Below are 22,378 nucleotides of genomic sequence, written 5' to 3' on the forward strand. Positions count from 1 at the left end.
TGTTCCTCAAAACATAGAGAAGTAGGTATTATAAAAGTTAGAACTGGATTGGGGCGCCTGGGTGGCACAGCGGTTAAGCGTCTGCCTTCAGCTCAGGGCGTGATCCCGGCGATCCGGGATCCGGGATCGAGCCCCACATCAGGCTCTTCCGCTATGAGCCTGCTTCTTCCTCACCCACTCCCCCTGCTTGTGTTTCCTCTCTCGCTGGCTGTCTCTATCTCTGTTGAATAAATAAATAAAATCTTTAAAAAAAAAAAGTTGGAACTGGATAAACAGCAACATAAGCGGTAATGGTTGAAATGAGAAGTCCGGTTACTAGACTCTTAATACTTGAATCTACTGCTATCCTCTCCTTTTCCATAATCCCCTGGGTCGGAAGTAGCCTACTTTCCTTTCTTTTCCCTGATGGCAAGGATTTTCTTTGTATCTTTTGTGTTCTTTCAATCAGTCAGCAGTCCTGTCTCTTACTAAGTTAATGCATGCTGAAGGAAATTTAAACAAAGAATTTAAATGACTTGTTAAAAATCATACAATTAGAGAGTGACAGAGTTGGAATTCCAACCTAACTTCAGAGTTTTTGCTTTGACATTATGCTGCCTCAGTCTTCATAAAGGCGAAGGATGAATAGTTTTGAGATGACTGATTTCTTCTGGTCCAGTCTGTCCCAGTTAGTCTAATAGCAGCCTCCTGCTGAGGATAGCCACTATTAGTCATAAGAATGTCAATGCTATCTGCTGACTTTTAGCTTTCAGAATCAACATAGACCAAGTACAGAAAATGTTACAGTTACAAAACATAAAGTAGATATGATCAGTCCTGAGAATATGAAAGTAAACCAGATATTACAATTTGGGAGGTAGAAATGGACAGTTGAGGAAAACAATAGGGCTTACCCTCCTCTTACAAAATGGGAAGCCAAAAGTTTCATCATACAGTGGCAGGAATAAGACATTAAAAAGTGTAAAAGTTTTAAATATAAATAAACAGGAACGCCTGGGTGTCTTAGTTAAGGATCTGCCTTTGGCTCAGGTCCTGGGGTCAGGCTCCCCGCTCAGTGGGGAGCCTGCTTCTCCCTCTCCCTCTGTTGCTCCCCTGCTTGTGCACTTCTGTCTCCTCCTTTCTCTCTGTTAAATAAATAAATAAATAAATAAATAAAAACGCCTGGGTGTCTTAGTTAAGGATCTGCCTTTGGCTCAGGTCCTGGGGTCAGGCTCCCCGCTCAGTGGGGAGCCTGCTTCTCCCTCTCCCTCTGTTGCTCCCCTGCTTGTGCACTTCTGTCTCCTTCTTTCTCTCTGTTAAATAAATAAATAAATAAATAAATAAATAATTTTTTTCAAATTAAAAAAAATTTTAAATATAACCAAACAAAAGTAGTAAGGATAGTGACGTAGCTGTATTGGGAATATATAGAGAGAAGGGTGTTAGGAGTGGAATAAGTGAACTACATCCTCAACTGTCATAGAAGAAAATGAATTAGTAATGTCTACTATTGATTAGCTAAGAAATGACAGTGTAAGCCTTTATTAGAGGCATAGAAGTCAACTGTAAAAGAGACAACTAAAAGAATTAAAAGTGGTTAATCTGAAGGGTTAGACAAGGTGGGACTGAGGACTATTGGTTTTTACTATCTGTCCTGCTGAACCATTTTTTTAAAAGATTTTATTTATTTGAAAGAGCAAGAGTGAGAGAGAAATTGAGAGAACGAGTGGGAGGAGGGGCAGAGGGAGAGGCAGACAGCCAGCTGAGCAGGGAGCCCAATGTGGGACTCGATCTCAGGACCCTGGGATCGTGATGTGAGCTGAAGACAGACACTTAACCGACTGAGCCATCCAGATGCCTCTTATTGAACCATCTTTAAACCAGATATATTCATTACTTTGAATTCATAGATTCATTACTTTTAAAAAAATGTGGTTGGACAAGCTGACATTTAACTCCCTCCAGCTCTAAAATTCAGACTTCAGAGCCAGGTGTGAAGGCTTCTATTCCACAATGACAGAAAAACTATTGGAAGCACCTCCTTTAGCACAGTCTGACAATCATTTTTTTTTTAATTTTTATTTCATTTATTTATTTATTTGACAGAGAGACAGCCAGCGAGAGAGGGAACACAAGCAGGGGGACTAGGAGAGGAAGAAGCAGGCTCCCCGCAGAGGAGCCTGATGCGGGGCTCAATCCCAGAACGCTGGGATCACGCCCTGGGCTGAAGGCAGATGCTTAACGACTGAGCTACCCAGGTGCCCCTTGGCAATCATTCTTGAATGTTCTTCTTCAGTGTTCTTTAAAGTTACAGGGAAAAGGAAAGTGACTGTTCTTCATTGGCCTATGTAATTGCAAAGTATGGTGGCCTTTCCTTCTGAATCCACTAGGACTCTACAGAGCTAGCCTTGCAAACATAAACCTCTTACCAATGACTGGTTAAAATACAGTAGTAGCTATCATTCATTAAGTATATTTGTGTGTAAGATGTCAGCTTTGTGCTTTTTAAATATCTCATTTACTCAACCAAGCTGCTATTATATCCATCTTATATCCATATTATATCCATATATCCATCCTCAAGTGAAGTAACTGAGACCTCAGGAAAGGGTAATTAACCAGATATGACATAGCTGATAAAAAGTTAGCACGAATTCAAAATTCTAGTTTTAGGGGTGCCTGAGTGGCTCAGTCAGTTGAGCGTCCGACTCTTGATTTCAGCTCAGGTCATGAACTCAGGGTCCTGAGATTGAGCCCCATGTCAGGCTCTGCACTTGGGAGTCTCTCTCCCTCCCCCACCGCAACACACACACACACACACACACACACACACACACACACACACGTGCTCGTGCTCTCTCTCTCAAAAAACAAATAACATCCTTGTTTTAATAGCTGCGGTCTATTGCCTGTTAATTACAGATTAAGTTACCTAATGGTATGAGGGGGAGGTGTTATGAATGCTGTAGGAGTTATGAATAACAGGAGGTATTGTGAGTAATAGTTTTTACCCTTTTGAATTTTCAAAGTGATTTAGGGCTGGCTTAGCTTTTCCTCTTTGCCCTAAGAAAAAAGGCACCATAGCGTAGTGATAATGGCTTAGATCGAAATTCAACTCTACCATTTATACTATGACCTCAGGTCATTTGCTTATTTCTCTTAAGCCTTTATTTCTTTATGTACTAGACATCTCATTGAACCTACTTCTTAAGACTGCTGAGAGGGGCGCCTGGGTGGCTCAGTCGGTTAAGCGTCTGCCTTCAGCTCAGGTCATGATCTCAGGGTCCTGGGACCGAGCCCTGCATTGCATCGCATTGCATCGCGTCGGGCTCCCTGCTCAGCGGGGAGTCTGCTTCTCTCCCTCCCTCTGCCCCTCCCCCGGCTTGTGTTTGTGCATTCTCTCTCTCTAAAAAAAAAAAAGTGCTGAAAGGGTAAAATGAACTGTGTCTATATGTGAAGCACTTAGCATAATGCCTAGTCATAGTAAGTACTCAAATCATCATTGAAGGGCTCCTTATCCTTATCTTCCCCCCCACTTTTTAATGCCACTTCAACAGCTGGGAGGGGCTCCACACAGAAAACATTTTAAACTTTCCCAGTGAGAAGTATTTTTAAAAACCACAAATATGTAAAGTCACATACTTTGCTGCTATGTTGGATTAGTAGCTAATTATCACTCACAAAACCATCCACATTATAATTTTATTAGTGTTAATTATAACTTACAAAGAGTTGAATAGTTGATAGAGCACCGTGCTTAATGTTAACTCATTTGAGCTTCACAAGAATCCTGTAGAGTAAGTATTAATAACATCCCAATTTTACAGATTAGGAAATACCCTCAGGGAGGTGAAGTCACATACACATATAGGATTCAGGTATATGACTGTTTTCAAACCCTGGTTTCTTTTCCTAGACCAGGGAACTCCGGCAACTTAGTGGGTCAAAACTACCTGGTTCTCTTTAAATACAATTTTCTTTCTTTCTTTTTCTTTTTTTTTAGATTTTATTTTTTTAAGTGATCTCTATACCCAGCGTGGCGCTTGAACTCACGAGTCTCATGCTCTGCCAACCAAGCCATACAGGTGCCCCAACTACAGTTTTCTTCATAGAAAATATTAGGGACAGAGCCTACATATATGAAAGTCAACATATATGAGAGCAAACACACATACACGTGTAAAATGTGCTTTCTTCCTATAGGTATTGAGCAAAAAAGTTTGACAGAAACTGAACCTGCCTCTAGCCCCAGTTATGCGTTTACTTGCTGTGGGGGCTTTAAAAAGTTAATCTAACCAATCTATTCATTTATAAAATAGGTAGATAAACAGTTTTCTTCTCTACCTCCAAAGAGGCTTTTTAAAAATCTAATGAGATAATATACGTGGAAAAAAGCTCTGGAAACTGGAAACTTTCTATGCAAGTATTTGTACTACTGTAAACTTGGATTTGAGAGCCATAAAGAAAAGTTGCAGATGAAAGATGTACAAACTCGTTGTGAACTTCAATTTTTTGTGATCTTCCTGCCTCTTAAATATAAAATGACCATCAGTCACCCACATGACAGAAGTCTCTTTCCAAGTACTGTAGTATCTCACGAAAAGCCCCAGTTCAATTACTATCAAGAACTGGATTGAAAAAATACATGTAACAAACAATGATTAAGCATTGCTGCACACAAACCCGGAACTGGGTCTTTTTTTTTTTTTTTCCAGTAACCAATACTTATATAAATAGGCTACTAAACCAAAAATCACATAGGTAATCTTTGTGCAAGGTGATTTTCTTTCTATTTTATTACTCATGCTGGAAGCAGTGATTTATTAACCTGGATTAAGATACAATTACTTAAGTGTAATATGGTTTTTTCACAAATTCCAACAGGTTGAGTGAAAAAGGTTATCCAACTATACTGCTCTTCCTTGTGGAAACAATCCCTTATGATACGATACGGTTTTTCCCAAGCCTTGATTATCGTTGCCCTTGAAAGGACAACATTTTCTCTGCCCACCGGAAATCGCGCTTAGTTTAAACTAAAATGTGAGATTGCATAATTTCTCGGGATGGGGCAGGCGGATAGGGGGCGGCTCGCGGAACAGTTGATCTTCTCCCCACGTCCCTTTTAAGACAGGAAAATACATTTGCATCCCTTGGCTGATGGTGAGCTTCAAGTTTCAAAGCAGCATCTGGGCTGCGGACACCGTCAGCTATCTTTGTAACTTGGAGAGAAATTACCACATTTAGGAAAACAAGCGGAGCTAAGCCTCGAAGGTCGCCTCGCAAGACCCGGAGGTAGCGGGTCAAAGGCGGGCGAACCGGGAAGCCTTGCCCTCCTCTGGACTTCGTCCCTCCCAGATTTCTGAGCTGGCGAGCAGCCGCTCCGCACTGCAGCCCGAGCCAATTGTGAAAGACCTAATCAGGCCCAGCCCAGCGGAAGGAACGGTTTCAGAGTTGTTTCTCTTTGATAAAAGGAGCCCTTCCTTGCTCTTGCTTCTCCTCTCTTCGGTGTTTGACGGAAGCACCCTCCAGAAGCGATTTAGGGATTGGTGAAAGGAAGCACACCAAAAGCTCTCCGCGACGAGAAGGATGAAATTCTTTCTGCGGTGCCTCCAGCTTCTGCCCTTACTGATCATCTTCACCTTAGAGTCTCTTCTGAAGCTTTTTATTCCTAAGAAGAGAAAATCAGTTACTGGAGAAATCGTCCTGATTACTGGAGCTGGACACGGAATTGGGAGACTAACTGCCTATGAATTTGCCAAACTTAAAAGCAAACTGGTTCTGTGGGATATAAATAAGGTAATAGTGCTTCCTATGCTTTACTTTCTGGCACCTTTAATTGTAGTCATGGATGCATTCTGTAGGCAACAACCCCGTACAGCATCTCTGTAAAGTATGGAGGGAAAAAATTTCTATTGGCATTTTATAGATCCATTAATGTTTATCATTACAGGATAAATGGACCTAGAGGATGTAAGATTCCCAGTTACTACCCATCATTAATTTTGCATTGTAAATGTGTCCTAACTTTCGCCCAGAAAAGAATTTGTGATCTCCTCCAGAGCCCGATTTCACTGATCCCTCTATCTTAAACAAATGGAAAGAATAATGGTTTTAAGCTAGTCTATTAAGAGGTTTGCACCTATTATGGAAAAAATTGTACTAGCCATTACTGAGATAAGTGGGTTTAAAAGATACCCAACAGAAAGCAATATTACTGTATCATAGCAATTGCCAAAAATAATTTTTTAAAATGATCTTTTAGTTAAAAAACAACATAAAAGAAAAAACTCTTTGGGGTACCCGGCTGGCTCAGTCAGTAAAGCATGCGACTCCTGATCTCGGAGTAGTTGAGTTCGAGCCCCATGTCAGGCCTCAAGTTTACTTAAAAAAAGTAAAATTAAACAAAAAATTTGAAAAAAAAATAAAAGGAAAAACTCTTCGACGTACATAATGTTTTACAAGAATAGGTGTAGGCTTAAGGAAGAGAGGAGGATTTAGAATCTAACCTTTTATGTGGCCAGTGGTAGATGGACGGAGAGGTTTCTGCAAGGCACCTAAGGCCTGAAAAGCCAGCCCTGCACATTAGTCAACGTCCAGCGCCCTAGCTGCAAACAAAAATTCAGGGAATGTGAAGTTCGATAAGAGTTCTCCCAGTGAGCAGGTGGTTGAGATAGTGATCAACAAGGACTTACTGAGTATTTGTTGCTCTGGTAATCAGTAAGAGCACAGTGGTGAATAGGCAAATAATCTTGTAGGGAAAATAGGCTTTAACTAATTAGACCTGCAACAAAAGATACAAACTAGGCCCAGTCTAATCTGATGTGGTCACTGGTGGTGAATGTCAGGCATGGCAGTAGGGTCAAACTCAGCAGAGCTCTCCACCTCTTCATGAGCCACCTCCTAACTTCCTAGAGCTTTAGATTCCTTTTCTGCAAAATGGGTAAAATAACAGTACTTGCCTTAAAGGACTAGGGAGGATTATACCAAATGGTACCCACAAAGCATTTAGCAGTGTCTGGCGTATGGTAAACACACATTAGTTACTTCCATTCACAAAGTGAAGTTTAAGCTAACATTGGAGGATTTAGGGCTAAGAATTAGGTTACACATCTGTGTTAATGGCTGCCAATGCCCTGTGCTCATTTGTACAAAATTTTCTCTGATTCGGAGTGGAATGCATTTATTCAACAAATATTTATTGAGTGCCTACTATCTGTCAGGCACTGTTCTAATGCAGAACTGAGGACATAGTGGTAAGAAAAACACAAACTTCATGAACAAGGGATGCTAAACAAGATATGCTGTATAATAAATTATGTAATTGCTAAAAGGTGATAAGTATAAAGAAAAGTAAAATATGAAAGGGTATAAGGTCTCTATGGTGGTGGAGGGGGCAGGGATGAACGTGTGGATCTTACACAGAAAGCCTCATGAGATGGAGATAGTTGGGTCAAGATCAGGAGAGTCAGCCCCCCCATTCTCTGCGGGATCCGCAAATGCAGAGCATGGCACAGAGTGAGGGAAGAGAGAGAAGTAAAAGAAAAGTCTAGATCTGTGCTTTCCAACACGACAGTAGGTAGTGGCTACTAACCACTTAGGGTTGTTGAGCATTTGAAATGTGGCTCATCTGAATTGAGATGTGATGGTGGTGTAATTACACCCAGGATTTCAAAGACAGTATGAGAAAAGGAATGTTGACTATCTTACTAACAACCGTTATATGGATTACATGTTGAAATATAATATTTCATAATAATAACAACAAATATTCCAAAATAATATTTTGGCTATATTAAGTTGAATAAAATATACTACTAAATTTTATTTTTTCAATAAATGTGTGGCTACTAGAAAAATTAAAATTAAGTACGTGGCTCACATTATATTTTATGAGACAGCGCTGGTCTAGAAACTTAAGTAGCAGCAGCTCCAGATCAAGTTTCCCGTAAGCTATTGTTTGTGCTTCGGCTTTTCCTGGAGGAGCCAGTGAAGGGTTCTGAGCCAGATTCTAGGCTGTTGGGTTGCAGGGAGAGCAGTTAGGAGACCACTGGTAATCCAGGCAGGAGATGATGCTGGTTTTGCAGACCAGGGAGGTAGTAGTGGAAGTGGTCAGAAAATTAAGGACAGGGGCGCCTGGGTAGCTCAGTCGTTAAGCGTCTGCCTTCGGCTCAGGGCGTGATCCCGGCGTGATCCCGGCGTGATCCCGGCGTTCTGGGATCGAGTCCCACATCGAGTCCCACATCGGGCTCCTTCGCTGGGAGTCTGCTGCTTCCTCTCCCACTCCCCTGCTGTGTTCCCTCTCTCGCTGGCTGTCTGTCACATAAATAAATAAAATCTTAAAAAAAAAAATTAAGGACAATGTAGTATTTATTATGTTAAATTCATTGCATTTAAATAAACCATCTATTATTTTAAGGCTATTTCCTTCCCACTTTTTTTGTGGGTGAAATATACATATATACTTAATGAAATTACAATGATAGTAACTGATAGTTTGGTTTTAATGTCCTTAATTGGCCAAATAAGAGATTGGCAGTCCTAGTTCAGTATATACACAGTATATACACCGCAGTCTACTTTTCTTGAAATTTTACAGGTTTTAAAATTATGAAAGTCTGAGAACCACTAAACCTGACTGGGTAGGGGGAAATTTCAAGCAGTGCAGGCAGCAGAACCTAGAGATGTAAAACTTTTGGGCTGGTGACTGTACGGAGAATGAGTGAAAAAGAGGAGAGTTTTGGATTGTTTTCAGATCAAGCAGGAAGGGCAGGGAGGGGCCAGATCAAATTCTTTCCCCCAGCGTTCAAAGACAAATTGTCCCCAGAGACAGATTCCTCAGATTAAGTCAAGCAGCAAGGGTAGCAAAGATATCCTTCTCAGGGTGACATCTTCCTACTCATCGTGAAGTCCACAGAAAAGGAGCATGAATTTTGGGAGGGATGAGCGGTGGCTTCAGCTTTGTTACTCTGCTGAGACCGATGCCATGAATTTTTTTATTGTTTTATGTAGATAATCACATTTCTTGACCAGTCTGTCACCTCCATGCCTCATTAGATAAGTTTGTGAAGATAAATTTATAGCAAGTGGTGAGCACCTACTGTATGCTCAAAGACTGTTTATCAGATGTTAAAGTGTATTAATGAATGGAAAAAAGCAATGGAAAGAATGAGGAAAACATGTAGATGTTTAGTAGTCTAGGTAATGGGCAAAAAGCTTTGGTTGTGGGGATAGAGGCAAAGAATGATAAGTAAAGACTTAAAGGAGAACCGAAGATTAAAAATTGAGAACTGAGGGGCACCTGGGTGGTCGGTTAAGCAGCTGCCTTCAGCTCAGGTCACGACCCCAGGATCCTGGGACTGGGCTCCCTGCTCAGCGGGGAGTCTGCTTCTCCCTTTCCCTTTCCCTCTGCCCCCCTCTTCTGCTCATGCTCTTGCGCACATCCCCGCCCGTGCGCGCTCTCGCTCAAATAAATAAAATCTTAAATAAATAAAATAAAATAATAAAAAATAAAAATTGAGAACTGAATCCAGCACATTATGAAAAAATTAACAAGGGAAATGTTGAAGAATGATGAGCAGTTCCACTGTGCCGAGAAAACATTTAAGGGTCTGCTTATTTTTTTTATTTCTTACCAAATGAATATGGAGACTGTCTAAAATTTTTCCTGGCAGAATTTTGAACTTAAATCTGTTGCATGGTTCAGGAGGTGTGGAGTGCAGACCTTGGCCCTAAGTGAGGAAGACCAGGGAAATAGCCAAAAGCATGACTGCAGATGTAAAGGAAGGACGTGTTTGTCACCGCACACTCTGTTCATTGATGGAGAAAGCCAACGGTACTAAGCGCATCTCCACAACTGCAATAAAGGGCAAATGGAGTTTTACTGTAGAATCTGTTCCAAAGAGGACTTTATGAATACCAAAAGAATCAGCACTATATAATTTTTAAAACTTTCTTTATTGTGGTAAAATATGTATTACATAAAAATTTCCATTTTAGCCATTTTTAAGCGTTCAGTTTAGTTGTGTCGAGCACATTCACGTTGTTACGAAATGACCTCTACTATCCATCTCCAGAACTTTTTTGTCATCCCCAAATGGAACTTTGCACCCATTAAACAATACTCCCCAGCCCCTCTCCCCCAGCCTCTGGCAACCACCATTCTGCTTTCTGTCTCCGTGTATCTGACTATGCTAGGTATCTCATATAACTAGAATTGTGCCATATTTGTCCTTTTGTATCTGGTTTGTTTCACTAACTTAATATCATCACGGTTCATCCATGCTGTAGAATGTGTCAGAATTTTATTCCTTTTGAAGGCTGAATAATATTCCATCGTATGTATATACTACATTAATGAAATATACTTTTAAAGGAAGGGGCCAAATGCTGCCTGATGTTTCGATGTCCCTTGGGGAATAAGGGCTCCTCATCAGAGGACAAACAACAGTTTGTGTGAGAGATTTCAGCAAAAGGGAAAACACCCGATTTCCTTTTACTATCACAGTAAACTCACTGAGCAAACTGCGAATTCTTTCCATAGCTGTCCAGATTTGGGTTTTCTGCAAGAGGAATTACAGTTTACCAGCAAATTCGCACACTAGTGTTCTGCTCTACTGTTCTCTCTGTGGGTAAATGTAGTCAGTCCATCCACTTGTGCATTACGGACAATAATTTCTTGGCTTGCAGAGTTCACAAACTAACCCTCAATCCAAGGTATGGTTTGAGACGTTCTTTACAATGAAAAAGCTACAACACTGGTACAGGCAAACCAACACACAAGCAAAAATGGAAACAAAAAAAGAAAAACGAAAACAGAACCCTCCGGTCTGGTCATGAATATAAGGTGACAAAATCAACACTCCAGACTGGGCTCGCCATTCCTTTTCTCAAATCCGCTCTCCTTGTGACTTCCGTGTGACTTGTTGCAACACCGTGTTGCCAGTTCCTTAAACTAAAAAAGGAACAACTTCAGCTTAGGTTCTTCCCACCTTCCTTATCTCATCCCAAATCCTGCGGATTTGGCCTCCTAAACATATGTTTTAAGGCTCATTCTTTTTTTTTTTTTTTTTTAAAGATTTTATTTATTTATGTGACAGAGATAGAGACAGCCAGCGAGAGAGGGAACACAAGCAGGGGGAGTGGGAGAGGAAGAAGCAGGCTCACAGCAGAGGAGCCTGATGTGGGGCTCGATCCCACAACGCCGGGATCACGCCCTGAGCCGAAGGCAGACGCTTAACCGCTGTGCCACCCAGGCGCCCCTTTAAGGCTCATTCTTTTTACATTGTTTCTAGTCATGTCACAGTTCAAGTTTGTATCATCTGTTGGCCAAATCATTGCAAACTGCCTACTATGTTTCTCTCTTCCTGCAGTCTTGACCCCTAAAATCTGTTCTCCATACTTTAGCAAGTGTAATCAGTATAATACACAAATCTGATTCTATAATTTAATCAGTGCCCTCCTCTAAGTTTTTGGATAAAATATAGTATGACACACAATGCCCTTTAATCGGACTCCTACTGGCCTTGAGCTTTATGACCCAGCACGGCAATCTGGTAATATTTTACCACTGGACCTTTCTCCTATCCATCCCTTTGCTTACACTCCCCCTGCCTGCCCTTTCCCCTATTGACCTGTCTGTTCTACTCACCCTTAAGACCTAACTGGTACCTTTTCTTTTAGAATTGTATTTCATGCCCCTCCTCTGCGTTCCCATAACTCTCTGTATATTGTTCTGTTATTACACTTACCACAGTGTATCAGTTTGAACCATGTGAAACTGCCAATATTCAATCCTTTATTCTGACACAATAACAATTTCATATGTCCTACCTAAATCTTATACTTACTTTATGTTTCTTTCTACTAGACTGTGAGCTTGCTGAGGTCAGTACTCTGTCTCATTCATATTTCTTTTTTAAAAAATATTTTATTTATTTATTTGTCAGAGAGAGAGGGTGAGTGAGCACAAGCAGGGGGAGTGGAAGGCAGTGGGAGAAGCAGGCTCCCCGCTGAGCAGGGAGCCCGATGTGGGACTTGATCCCAGGACCCTGGGATCATGACCTGAGCCAAAGGCAGACGCTTAACCGACTGAGCCACCCAGGCACATAAGGTTCTTCTAAGCACTGTGACTATGAGCTAAACATTAAAATGTTAAAAGAGTGAGTGAATGAATGAATGAATGTAATTAACCCCTTATTTATTTAGCTAGAAAATTGATGTATGAATAGTTTTTAATGACACAGAAAGGAAAAGTTTAATATTATTTTTTAAATATTAATATGAAACACACACACATTCACGAAGTATATAAAATTCATGAATATAAAACTGAATATGTGAATATGAATAGTATTTTAAGATTTTTATGTTCTTTACAAAAGCTTGCTTTAAGTTTGGTTCCAAATAAAAGAAGCTAGTCAAAGTACTAAGAGCAGAGTGTACCTGTGTCCCTGCCAGAAATGTGTCCAGTTAAATTCTTGCCTAACACTAGTTCAAACAATCTGACCTTAATATTTTCAGCTGTTGATATATAATATGTTCATGTCATTTAATTTGTTTTCTTTATCAAACTTTTTGTCGCCTTTCCTAGCACGGAATTGAGGACACAGCTGCTGAATGCAGGAGGCTGGGTGCGAAGGCTCATGCCTTTGTGGTAGACTGCAGTAACCGAGAAGATATTTACAGCTCTGCAAAGAAGGTGAAATTTTGCATTTGGTTAGGATCAGATCATGTCAGAGCCTGGAGGGATTCTGGAGATGACACCAACATGATGCAGACAAAGTAGCCGAAGTTTTGTGATTTGCCCAAAGTTGTGCAGCCAGCTAGTGGCAGACCCAGACTTCATTGTGTTCTAGAATCTTTCCATAGAGAGCTTGTTAAAAAATGACACCCCAGAGGTTTGCTTTTAGCGGATCAAGGGCTGGGCCCAGGAATCTGCCTGTTTAGTATGCCACATACCCACACCTCAGCCATGTGATTCTGCTACAAGTAAATTCTTCGATGACACTGCAAATCATTGATAGGGTCTTCAGACGCCCAAAGAACTGGGTTAGGGAGTTAGGATAAATTTAACTGATTATCAGGCTTTGATCATAGATAGATTTATCTCTATAAAGCAGTATTTGCCTCTTCTATATACAACTGAGACATGCTATGTATATATAATGTAGCTTCACTCCGAATGCATTCATATATCTACTTGTTAACTAAATGCTACAATAGTAAGAAAGTCAATAGAATTATCTGGGCAAAGTTCTCAAAATACACATTCCTGGACCTTACTCCTAGATAATCTGATCCAGTACAGTATAAAGATTCTGTTTCAATCAGCCTTGAGAACCTCCTTGTTTGGGGAATTTTAGATTTGAGGATATTTTTAACTTCTACTTTTGAATTGTAAGCTTTTATCTCAAGCTAATGCCTCTATTACTGGTGAGGCCTGAGCTAAGTCGAAAGAATAAGTAGAAATCGGGGCACCTGGGTGGCTCAGGCAACTGACCTGATACTGGCTCAGGTCATGATCTCAGGGTTGTGAGATCGACCCGGCATCAGGCTCTGCCCTGGGTGTGGCGCTTGCTTAGGATTCTCTCTCTCCCTCTCCCTCTCCCTCTCCCCACACTCCACCCCTGCCCCTCTCTCCCTCCCTCTCTTAAAAAAACAAAAAACAAAAAAACCCTGACTAAGTAGAAATTACTTAGTGGAAAATAGCTTGGTGGGAAATAGCTTTCCTGGAACAGGGTACAGTAAGAGCAAGGCCTGTAGACAAGAAACATCTGCATTTACGAGTTACTATTTTACTCGAATTAACGATGATTTTCCTTTAGAGAGATGTACAGTCTTCCAGTTACTACTGGCTGTATCAGTGCAAGTGACTTAACCTCTCCATGTCTAAGTTTCCCCAGTTATAAAATGGGGATCACAGCAGTACCTACCTCAGGGTTGTTAGGAGGATTAAGTGAATTAATGATGTAAAGTTTTTGGATCAGTATGTGGCACACAGTGATTGCTTCTAGACTCATCTGGGAATAGGCTGTTCTGGAAAAGGTAATTTCATTATTTGAACCTATTCCATGTGTTTTAACCCTCGTGTTTTTACTGAACTTGCTCAGGGATACACGATATGCTTAAACAGAATATGCACAATGACATGTGATTATCAGATATTTTGAAGTTATTTTGATGTGGTTACTTTAGTATCAGGATATTTTTATGTCCCCTAACCATTTAAACTCATGGCTTGCTTTCGTTATTGAGAAATGTGCAGAGCAGACGTTCACGATGCGGGGAGACAATAGGTGATGATGGGGAGCTCAAGGATGAAGGAAGGGACAAGTGTGGAGGAAGGGATAAGGAAGGGCAAATTCTTTGGCAGTGTAAAAGAGTAATTTATATTTTAAGTCATAGTAGTTTGGAGGCATTACTCCAGCTCCATCACTTCTAACCACATACACTGTCCTGTTCTTCTCAATATCTGAGGGGCATTATTCTGAACAACAGTTTTCATATCACACTAGAGATGTGGATATAAGTACAGATAGTGTTGCTCAAGGGCCCAGTGTCTTAGCTTGACTCTTTCATACCTTAAATACAACCTGATGACAAGCTTTCAGCAGTCGGCACACTGGTGTCCTACTGGGTCGCTGATGGGCATTCCACCTCCTGGCTTCCTTTCTGTTTGAGCCTTGAGGTTTGTCTTGAGCTCTGAAGTCAGAGGATCTGGGAGAGTCTCAGCTCCATGTGACCTTGAATAGCCATGTGGCCTTGGGCAACAAATAGCCATTCTGTGTTTCACGTTTCTCATCTCTAAAGTGAGCATACCAAGAGTTGCCAGCTCATGGAATTATTGTGAGAATTAAATGAGATAAATAATGAAATCGTGCAAAATGCATAGCACAATGAAAGCCTTTAACAGGCTATTTGTCACCTCCCCCTCAGGTCCCCAGCACACTGCAGCACTATCTAAATATGATAACTCTTTACAGAAGTTAGCTTTTATTTGGAACACAGTGTATAACAGAGGGCATTGTAACTCTAGGGTCTATCCACCAAGAAGCTTAGCTACTCAAAGAACTGTAAAAATATCAGATAAGATATTCTGGCGTTGCCAGCCGTTAGGCCAACTGCCACCCATGGGAGGAAGGTTGGTGAGCAACAGAATGGAGTGACTACAAAAATAAAGAAATAGAAGATGTGACCAGCTTAATGGTATAATCAGTTTTACATAAATCCCCAGATAGTCCCTACATTTGCCAATTAATTAAAACAATTTTTTGCTTACCTTTTGAAATAGTATTAAAGAAATAAATGCTGTGGGATTTTTGTTTGTGGAGGGGGGGTGTTTGTTGTTGTCGTCGTTGTTTTTGCCACTGGTTATGTTTTTATTAGCCAACTGCCTCTCAAGGTAAAATCGATAGAGCAAAGTCAAGAGACTAAATTGCAAAAGAAAACTTCTACCTAGCCAGACTTACAGGCAGAGCTGTTTTGAAATTAAGTAGTTAAGATTAAAAGGTTCTTTTTTCCATATTGGCACATAGATTATAAAACTACATTTCCCCCTGCATCTAATGGAGGAACACATAGTTCTTTAATAATCCTTGCATGCAAACCTTCCTTCATAACTCTTAATGTTGCGGATATTTGTCTTATTTTTAAAGGTGAAGGAAGAAATCGGAGATGTTAGTATTTTAGTAAATAATGCTGGTGTAGTCTACACATCGGATTTGTTCTCAACACAAGACCCTCAGATTGAAAAGACTTTTGAAGTTAATGTACTTGCACATTTCTGGGTAGGTATGACTTCTTTGATGAAAACATTCCCTTTTGTAAAACCCAAAGACTATGTTTAAAGTGGAGATTTCAGGGCACCTGACTGGCTCAGTCGGTTAAGCGTCTGCCTTCAGCTCAGGTCATGATCCCAGGGTCCTGGGATCAAGTCCCACATCGGGCTCCTTGCCCATTGGGGAGCCTGCTGCTCCCCCTACTTGTGTTCTCTCTCTGTCTGACAAATAAATCAATAACATCTTTAAAATGGAGATTTCAGCAGACATAAAGATGTATCAAATTAATACTGAAGTTTTCTGCAGGTACTAAGGATAACATACAAAGAGGAAATTTTTCAGGGCACCTGGCTGGCTCATTTGGAAGAGCATGAGACTCTTGATCTTGGGGTCATGAGTTTGAGCCCCACATTGGGTGGAGAGATTACTAAAAAAAATAAATAGACTTTAAAAAAACAAAGGTCATTTTTCATGCTGTGACCAAATCTCATCAACCATTTTTTCTCCCCCCTTAAAAATATTAATAATAATTAATTAATAATAAACTTGAGGTGTTCTGTATGTTTTAATTTTAAGCTAGATTCTTACATCTATGTGATCTTGTTTATGAAGGAAGGGATTAGGGGTCATCTGTGTGGTTCTATTAAAGGTGAGCCCAGTTTGCTTTCAGATTCTCATGAGACTCAGGCCTTGAGTATTTTCTGGCCCCAAAGTTGCCAACTCTTCATAAACCTCACCATGCAAGGTCTATAGATACAGATAGAGAGAGATTGAGGGAGAGAGAGTGAGTGAGAGTTTCTGAAGAGGCTAAAAATTGCCCAAATGGCCAGTTCCTGAAAGGGTCCCTCAAAGTTTTCTTGGATATGACTTTGGGATACATAATCTCTAAAGAATATTGGAATTGGTGAAAATGTGATATTATGTCAATATTCCCAGATTATTGGCATCTGTCTTTGTATCTTTTTTTTTTTTTTTAAGATTTTATTTATTTATTTGACAGAGAAAGAGCACAAGTAGGCAGAGTAGCAGGCAGAGGCAGAGGGAGAAGCAGGCTCCCCGCTCAGCAAGGAGACTGATGCAGGATTTCATCGCAGGACCCTGGGATTATGACCTGGGCCAAAGGCAGATGCTTAACTGACTGAGCCACCCAGGCACACTGTGTATCTTTATAACTGACGAATTTGTCTGTCTTTCTGCCTTTATTAGAATGTAGGGCATCGTCTTAATGTTTTGAATCCCCATCACATAGTAGGTGCTCCATAAATATTTACTGCATGAATCCTTCAGTGACTACTGGAAGATTGCTATTCATTTCAGTATTTTGATGACATAACCAAACTATTTTCTAACAATTTCACATTACATAGAGAGTCTTTTTGATAACTCTAGATTATTACATCTATTCAATATATGAAATGATAGAAAACATCAGTGACAAAAGGGGTAGGGGATCAGGGGATATTAGAAGTTCACAATTTAAATGAAATGGATTCTCAAAGTTTTCAGTATCCATTGCTTTGCTTTGTTTTTCCAATCTAGGCATCCTATCCAGTTGCCTTTATTTGCCACATTCGGCAATTAATTGGGTTTTTTTCCTTTATTCCAGGAAAAATGTTAACAAAATATAGCTTTGTTTGGAAATATTTCCAATATTTGTCTGCAAATCAGAAATAATCATATATCTTTTTCTCTTAATAAACACTATTTCTAGACTACAAAAGCATTTCTTCCAGTGATGATGAAGAATAATCATGGCCATATTGTCACTGTGGCTTCAGCAGCTGGGCATACTGGCGTCCCCTTCTTACTTGCTTATTGGTAAGTGAGTGGGTGTTTCCTTAATTTATTTCTAGGTTTAACTTCTGTGTGATTTCTTACCCTGTCTAATGAAAGCTGCCGTTAATGATGATAAACTTGAAATTGCCCAAATAGTCAGGAAGTTGCACAAAGTCTCTCGTACAACAGCATTATCAACCATTAATCCCTTCCAGGCCGACCATTCTACAGGTGGCTGCAGGGAAATTATCCAATTAGAAACCAGCTCTCTTTTTTTTTTTTAAGATTTTATTTATTTATTTAAGAGAACACTAGAGCGAGAGAGTAAGCTGATGCAGGGCTCCACCCCAGGACCCTGAGATCATGACCTGAGCTGAAGGCAGACGCTTAACTGAGCCACCCAGGCACCCCCTAGCAGCCAGCTCTTAAAGCATTTCTTATCCCTTTTGGCAGCAAGAAATCATAAAAACAAGAGTGATATTTTTGTACCATGAATAAAAGTTAATAATTTTAATAAAGCAATTTCGTGGAAACAAAACAGTGTTAAAAGAAAGAGTATAATCTGGGATTCTAAACATTAAAAGCATCCAAAGAGTGGAATTGTTGTAAAAAAATTATAATAGTTATCCATTTAAAAACCCATGCCATTGTAATACCTGAAGAACTTACTACAGCAAGCAGAACACTGTAACAGTGTGCTCCACTGTATACCGTCAAGAACTGATCAGTGAGGCCACCATACCCCAGATGATCCTACTGGTTACACACACCGCAACAGTGCTTGGCCACTTCTATATTTTAGCAAATAACTCTTAAAATGTTCAATTGCTGTGCAATAATATCTATTGTCAAATAAATATACATACAAACATGCTCAAATTTGTTTTCTACCATCATGCCCTTTTGGAATTAAGTATCTAAATTCTAGAAACAACAGAGTTGTATGGGTATAAATATATAAACAGAGGCATGGGTGGGTATCTTGTTATATATACACGTATGTATCTAAAAGATCTATATCTTGCATTTTACAAGTCCCCAAGGATATATACCAAGCCATTTTGCTCTAACCACACCTAGAGAGTGGTCATCCTTTGATAATGACAAATAATTTTATTCTGGTCCTTTTATTCATCTATATTTTCTTTTTTTTCTTAACATATATTTAATAGTTTTTAAAATCAACACAGACTTGGATTGAGGTTTTTTCCTAAAAGACGAAACGACCACAGAGGCAGTCACAGAGCAGATCGATGGTCCAGAGCCAGTAGAAGTTAGCTGATTGTCCCCTGGCCATCCGAGGTGGATACCGTCTGGCATTCCTTCACTTGATGAAAGATAGCTGCAAGTGTTGCTTCTCAGCTGGTACACAACACCCTGCTCCCCTGCCAGGTTCTTAGCCCCAGGCATCGACATAAGCCAAGAGAATCTGCGTCCAGCAGGGCCAGGAAGGCTGTCATGCCTCCTCCTTCTCTTTGCCATAGTAAATACTGTAGCTCTTTTGATTCAGGCTTGGTTCTACTCCACTGAACGTGCAGCAGGGAAAATCAAGAGAGAATGTGTTTTGTGTGAGAAACAAATTTATTTTGGTCCCTGTTGATAGTGCTTTCAGCAAGACCTCACCGAGTCTTGTCAAAGCAGAAACGACACACACAGTTGTGCGGATTGCAGACTACACAATTCTAGGCTGCACTATTCATTTTCAGGTCCCTTTAAACTCGGAAGGTTTTCCAGGAGATGGCAGTGAAGTCGCTTGAGAAGACTAGGTTTTTTTTCTTCACACAAAGGCACCCTTTGGGCTGAAAGGCAGGGTCACAAGCACACAAGTGGTTGTGCACTTCCGGATTTGGGATGGTATGGCGGCTTGCTTGCCCCTGCAGGACTCTCAGCCACACGTGGCCGGAGCGGCTACAGTGTGTGATCCTTCGTGACCATCACCGTCTTTTTTTTCAGTTGACTCTGGTTTTTTGCTCAGCATCTGATCAATGATAGAGCTTTCACAGAGACACACCGAAGGCCTCTCCCGGCGGAAAGCAGTGTCTATCGGTGGTTGTTACTAACAAATGGGCAATGTGACTGAGACACTGCTTTTTAACACATGAATTTTACTGAAGTGTAGCATACATGGGTAAAAGCGCAGAAATCATAAATGTGCTGCTCAGTGAGCTACTGTAAAGTGGGCACATCTATTTAACCACCGTGCAGGTCAAAAAATAGGACAAGGCCTTAGAAGCCCTTCTAGAACTCTTCCCAACCAGCAATCCCTCTTTCCTTCTCGAAGGTAACCCCCGTATTGATTTGTAACACCACAGATTAATTTTGCCTGTTTCTGATCTTTACATACACACAATCACGCTGTGTTTGTGAGGTGTATCCTTGCTGTTGCCCGTCACTACTGCTCCATCATTTCCTTGCCTACAGAGTACTGCATGATGTGACTAGACGGCTATTTATTTATCCATGCTACTGTTTACAGGCATTTGGGTTGTTTTCAGGATGGGACTGTTGTGGATCATATTGTTAGGAATCTTGACTCCGTCACTTACTAATGTTATGTGACCTTTGGCAAGTTACTCCTTTGTGCGTCACTTTCTTCACCCGGAAGAGAGGCTAATCATGGCGACTAACTAAATCCTCGGGCTGCTGTCAAGTTTAAACCGCATAATGTAATGCACTTAGAGTAGAATCTGGAGTCCTGTAAGTGTTCGGTAAGAGGAGGGTACCTGTTGGTGTTACATTCCAATTCTACTTTCCTGTAATCACACAAAGTAGTAAAGTCCTGCCTCTCGTTTTAGCTTCCAGAATGCTTTGCCCCAGTGGAACTAATCCTATATGCTCCGGCTCCCCAAATGAGAGGGGATCTGGAATTACCTGTTTTTTTCTTCCCCCTGTAATTGAGCCTTTAGCTGTCACCAGCCTGAGTTGCTAAGCCACAGCAAAAGAATTTATTATAGCTCCAATCACCTATATATGTTGGAAAAAAAGTTTCCATTTTTTTGAAGTTACAGTTCAATAGTTTTAAATGATTAGTGTGAAAAATCCAAGATCAAAGAACTGGATTCGCGGTGACAGGCGTTCACCTTTTAATTCTATTCTAAAATGTTTTTTTGCTGCTTGCTAAGAATTTTGTCCAGAAGCATTTTGATTTTTAAAAGAAAATATTTAAAGGTACCATGAAACTCTGGCTAATATATCTTGTCAACTTAAAGAGCCAATTTACAAGCATGAAAGTCACCAGTATGGGAGGACGTGGCAAAATCGAGTCCTGATCTTTATTAGCTTATAATGAAATGTTATTTAAAAGAATGATTGGGATAAAAAATATTAATTCAAATTATTAATAATAAGGAATTTGATGTAATGTTACAAAGTGCAGGAAAAAATCCACTATAGCTTTCATATATACATATGTCTAAAAATAAATTTACCCTGAAGTTCAAAAATAGTTATTTTAATACACTCAACATCATTAACTCTGAGCTTTAATATATTTATGCACTTTTTGGTTCACTTAAGAAAAATCAGAAAATACAGTGTAGTAAAAGAAAAAAATTACTGATAGTCTTACTGATAGTCTAAAATACAGTTTAGTAAAAGAAAAAAAATTACTCTTAGTCTTACCAGAAATAATCATGGTTAGCATTTGTTATAATCTTTTAGGACATTTTAAATGCAGGTACATAGTCAAGCATTGAAAAAAATCTGCCTACATAATCTTGGCTTTTTAAAATTTTAAATGAACATTTTGCACGTTAATACATGTATGTGCAATATTATTTTCATTTTTTGCATGGTGTGCCTCTGCACATAGTTGCCACTATGTGTACAGTTTAGCCATTGTTGTTGCACAGTTCATTTGTCAGGACCCTTTCAGTTGCAAGGAACACAACACTTAAACTGCCTCGGACCAAAAGAGGAATGTATTAGCTCCGTAGTTAAGAGTCTCGGGCAGGGTCTCTGCCTCTGTCTGTTGGTGAGGTGGCTACCAGCAGTGCCAGAGTGATAGCCTCTCAGTAGCCAGCAGGTGAGGGCAAAGCCGTGATTTCCCAGTACTGCCTTCAAACGCTCTAGTTCCAGAGGTCGCTCTAGCTACGAGGATCCAGCCACTGTACAGGGTGACACCTGTGGTGGGTAAGAGTGACGTCACCAGAATAAGGAACGAGGAATGCCAAAGGGCAAAAACAACAGCGGTCCACTCCAGACATTTAAAATGGTTTCCAACCAGTGGCCTTCATGAAGTACATATCCCAGAGACTAACCTTGAATATAAATCTTTAGAAACATGATTGGTTCTTTCTGTGGGATAAATACTTATAAGGAGAATGACTAGATCTAAGAGCATGGCATATTTTTAATGAATTTGATACCTTTTGCCAAATTGCCTTCCAGAAAAGGCTGCCAATTAACCTGTGCTTTGGAAAATAGAAAGCTGTGGAAAGTTCTCTCTCATCTTTTTTATTTTTATTTTTTTTAAGCTTAGACATACTGGAAGGCTTCAAGAGAAAAGATTCCTGGTTCAATCATTTAAAATGAAAACATTCTGTATGTTGAATAGCAACTCAAACAAATAAAAATTTCCTCATATCCTCACCATTATTGCTAGGCAAAAATTCCCTCTTGTTTTAGTTTGTATTTATTTTATTCCTGAAACAACACATCTTTATATGCATATATCCATTGGTATTTTTATATTGTGAATTTTCTGCTAATGTCCTTTAGCCATTTATCTACTAGAGTATTGTCTTATTCATTTATAAAAGTTGCCCTATGTTAAGCCCTACCCACAACTTACATGTTGCAACTGCTTTACCAGTTTATCATTTGCCTCTTAACTTGGTTGGGAGCTA

General features: G+C 40.1%; 1 protein-coding gene across 2 annotated transcripts in view; it reads left to right on the forward strand.

Annotated features, from left to right (window-relative positions):
• The first annotated feature begins 5,161 nt into the window (after positions 1-5,161).
• HSD17B11 (hydroxysteroid 17-beta dehydrogenase 11) overlaps positions 5,162-22,378 on the forward strand; it is a 33,066-nt gene continuing 15,849 nt past the window's right edge. Inside the window, exons 1-4 of one of the 2 annotated variants that reach the window (XM_008706181.2) lie at positions 5,162-5,775; positions 12,569-12,676; positions 15,633-15,764; positions 17,467-17,573. In XM_008706181.2, the coding sequence (XP_008704403.1) occupies positions 5,566-5,775; positions 12,569-12,676; positions 15,633-15,764; positions 17,467-17,573 (557 nt within the window). In that variant the 5' untranslated portion in view covers positions 5,162-5,565. The remainder of the gene's footprint in view (positions 5,776-12,568; positions 12,677-15,632; positions 15,765-17,466; positions 17,574-22,378) is intronic. The other variant, XM_008706180.2, reaches the window with a different exon arrangement.

This window comes from Ursus maritimus, unplaced genomic scaffold (genome assembly GCF_017311325.1).
Source record: "Ursus maritimus isolate PB19 unplaced genomic scaffold, ASM1731132v1 scaffold_8, whole genome shotgun sequence".
Classification (NCBI taxonomy): domain Eukaryota; kingdom Metazoa; phylum Chordata; class Mammalia; order Carnivora; family Ursidae; genus Ursus; species Ursus maritimus.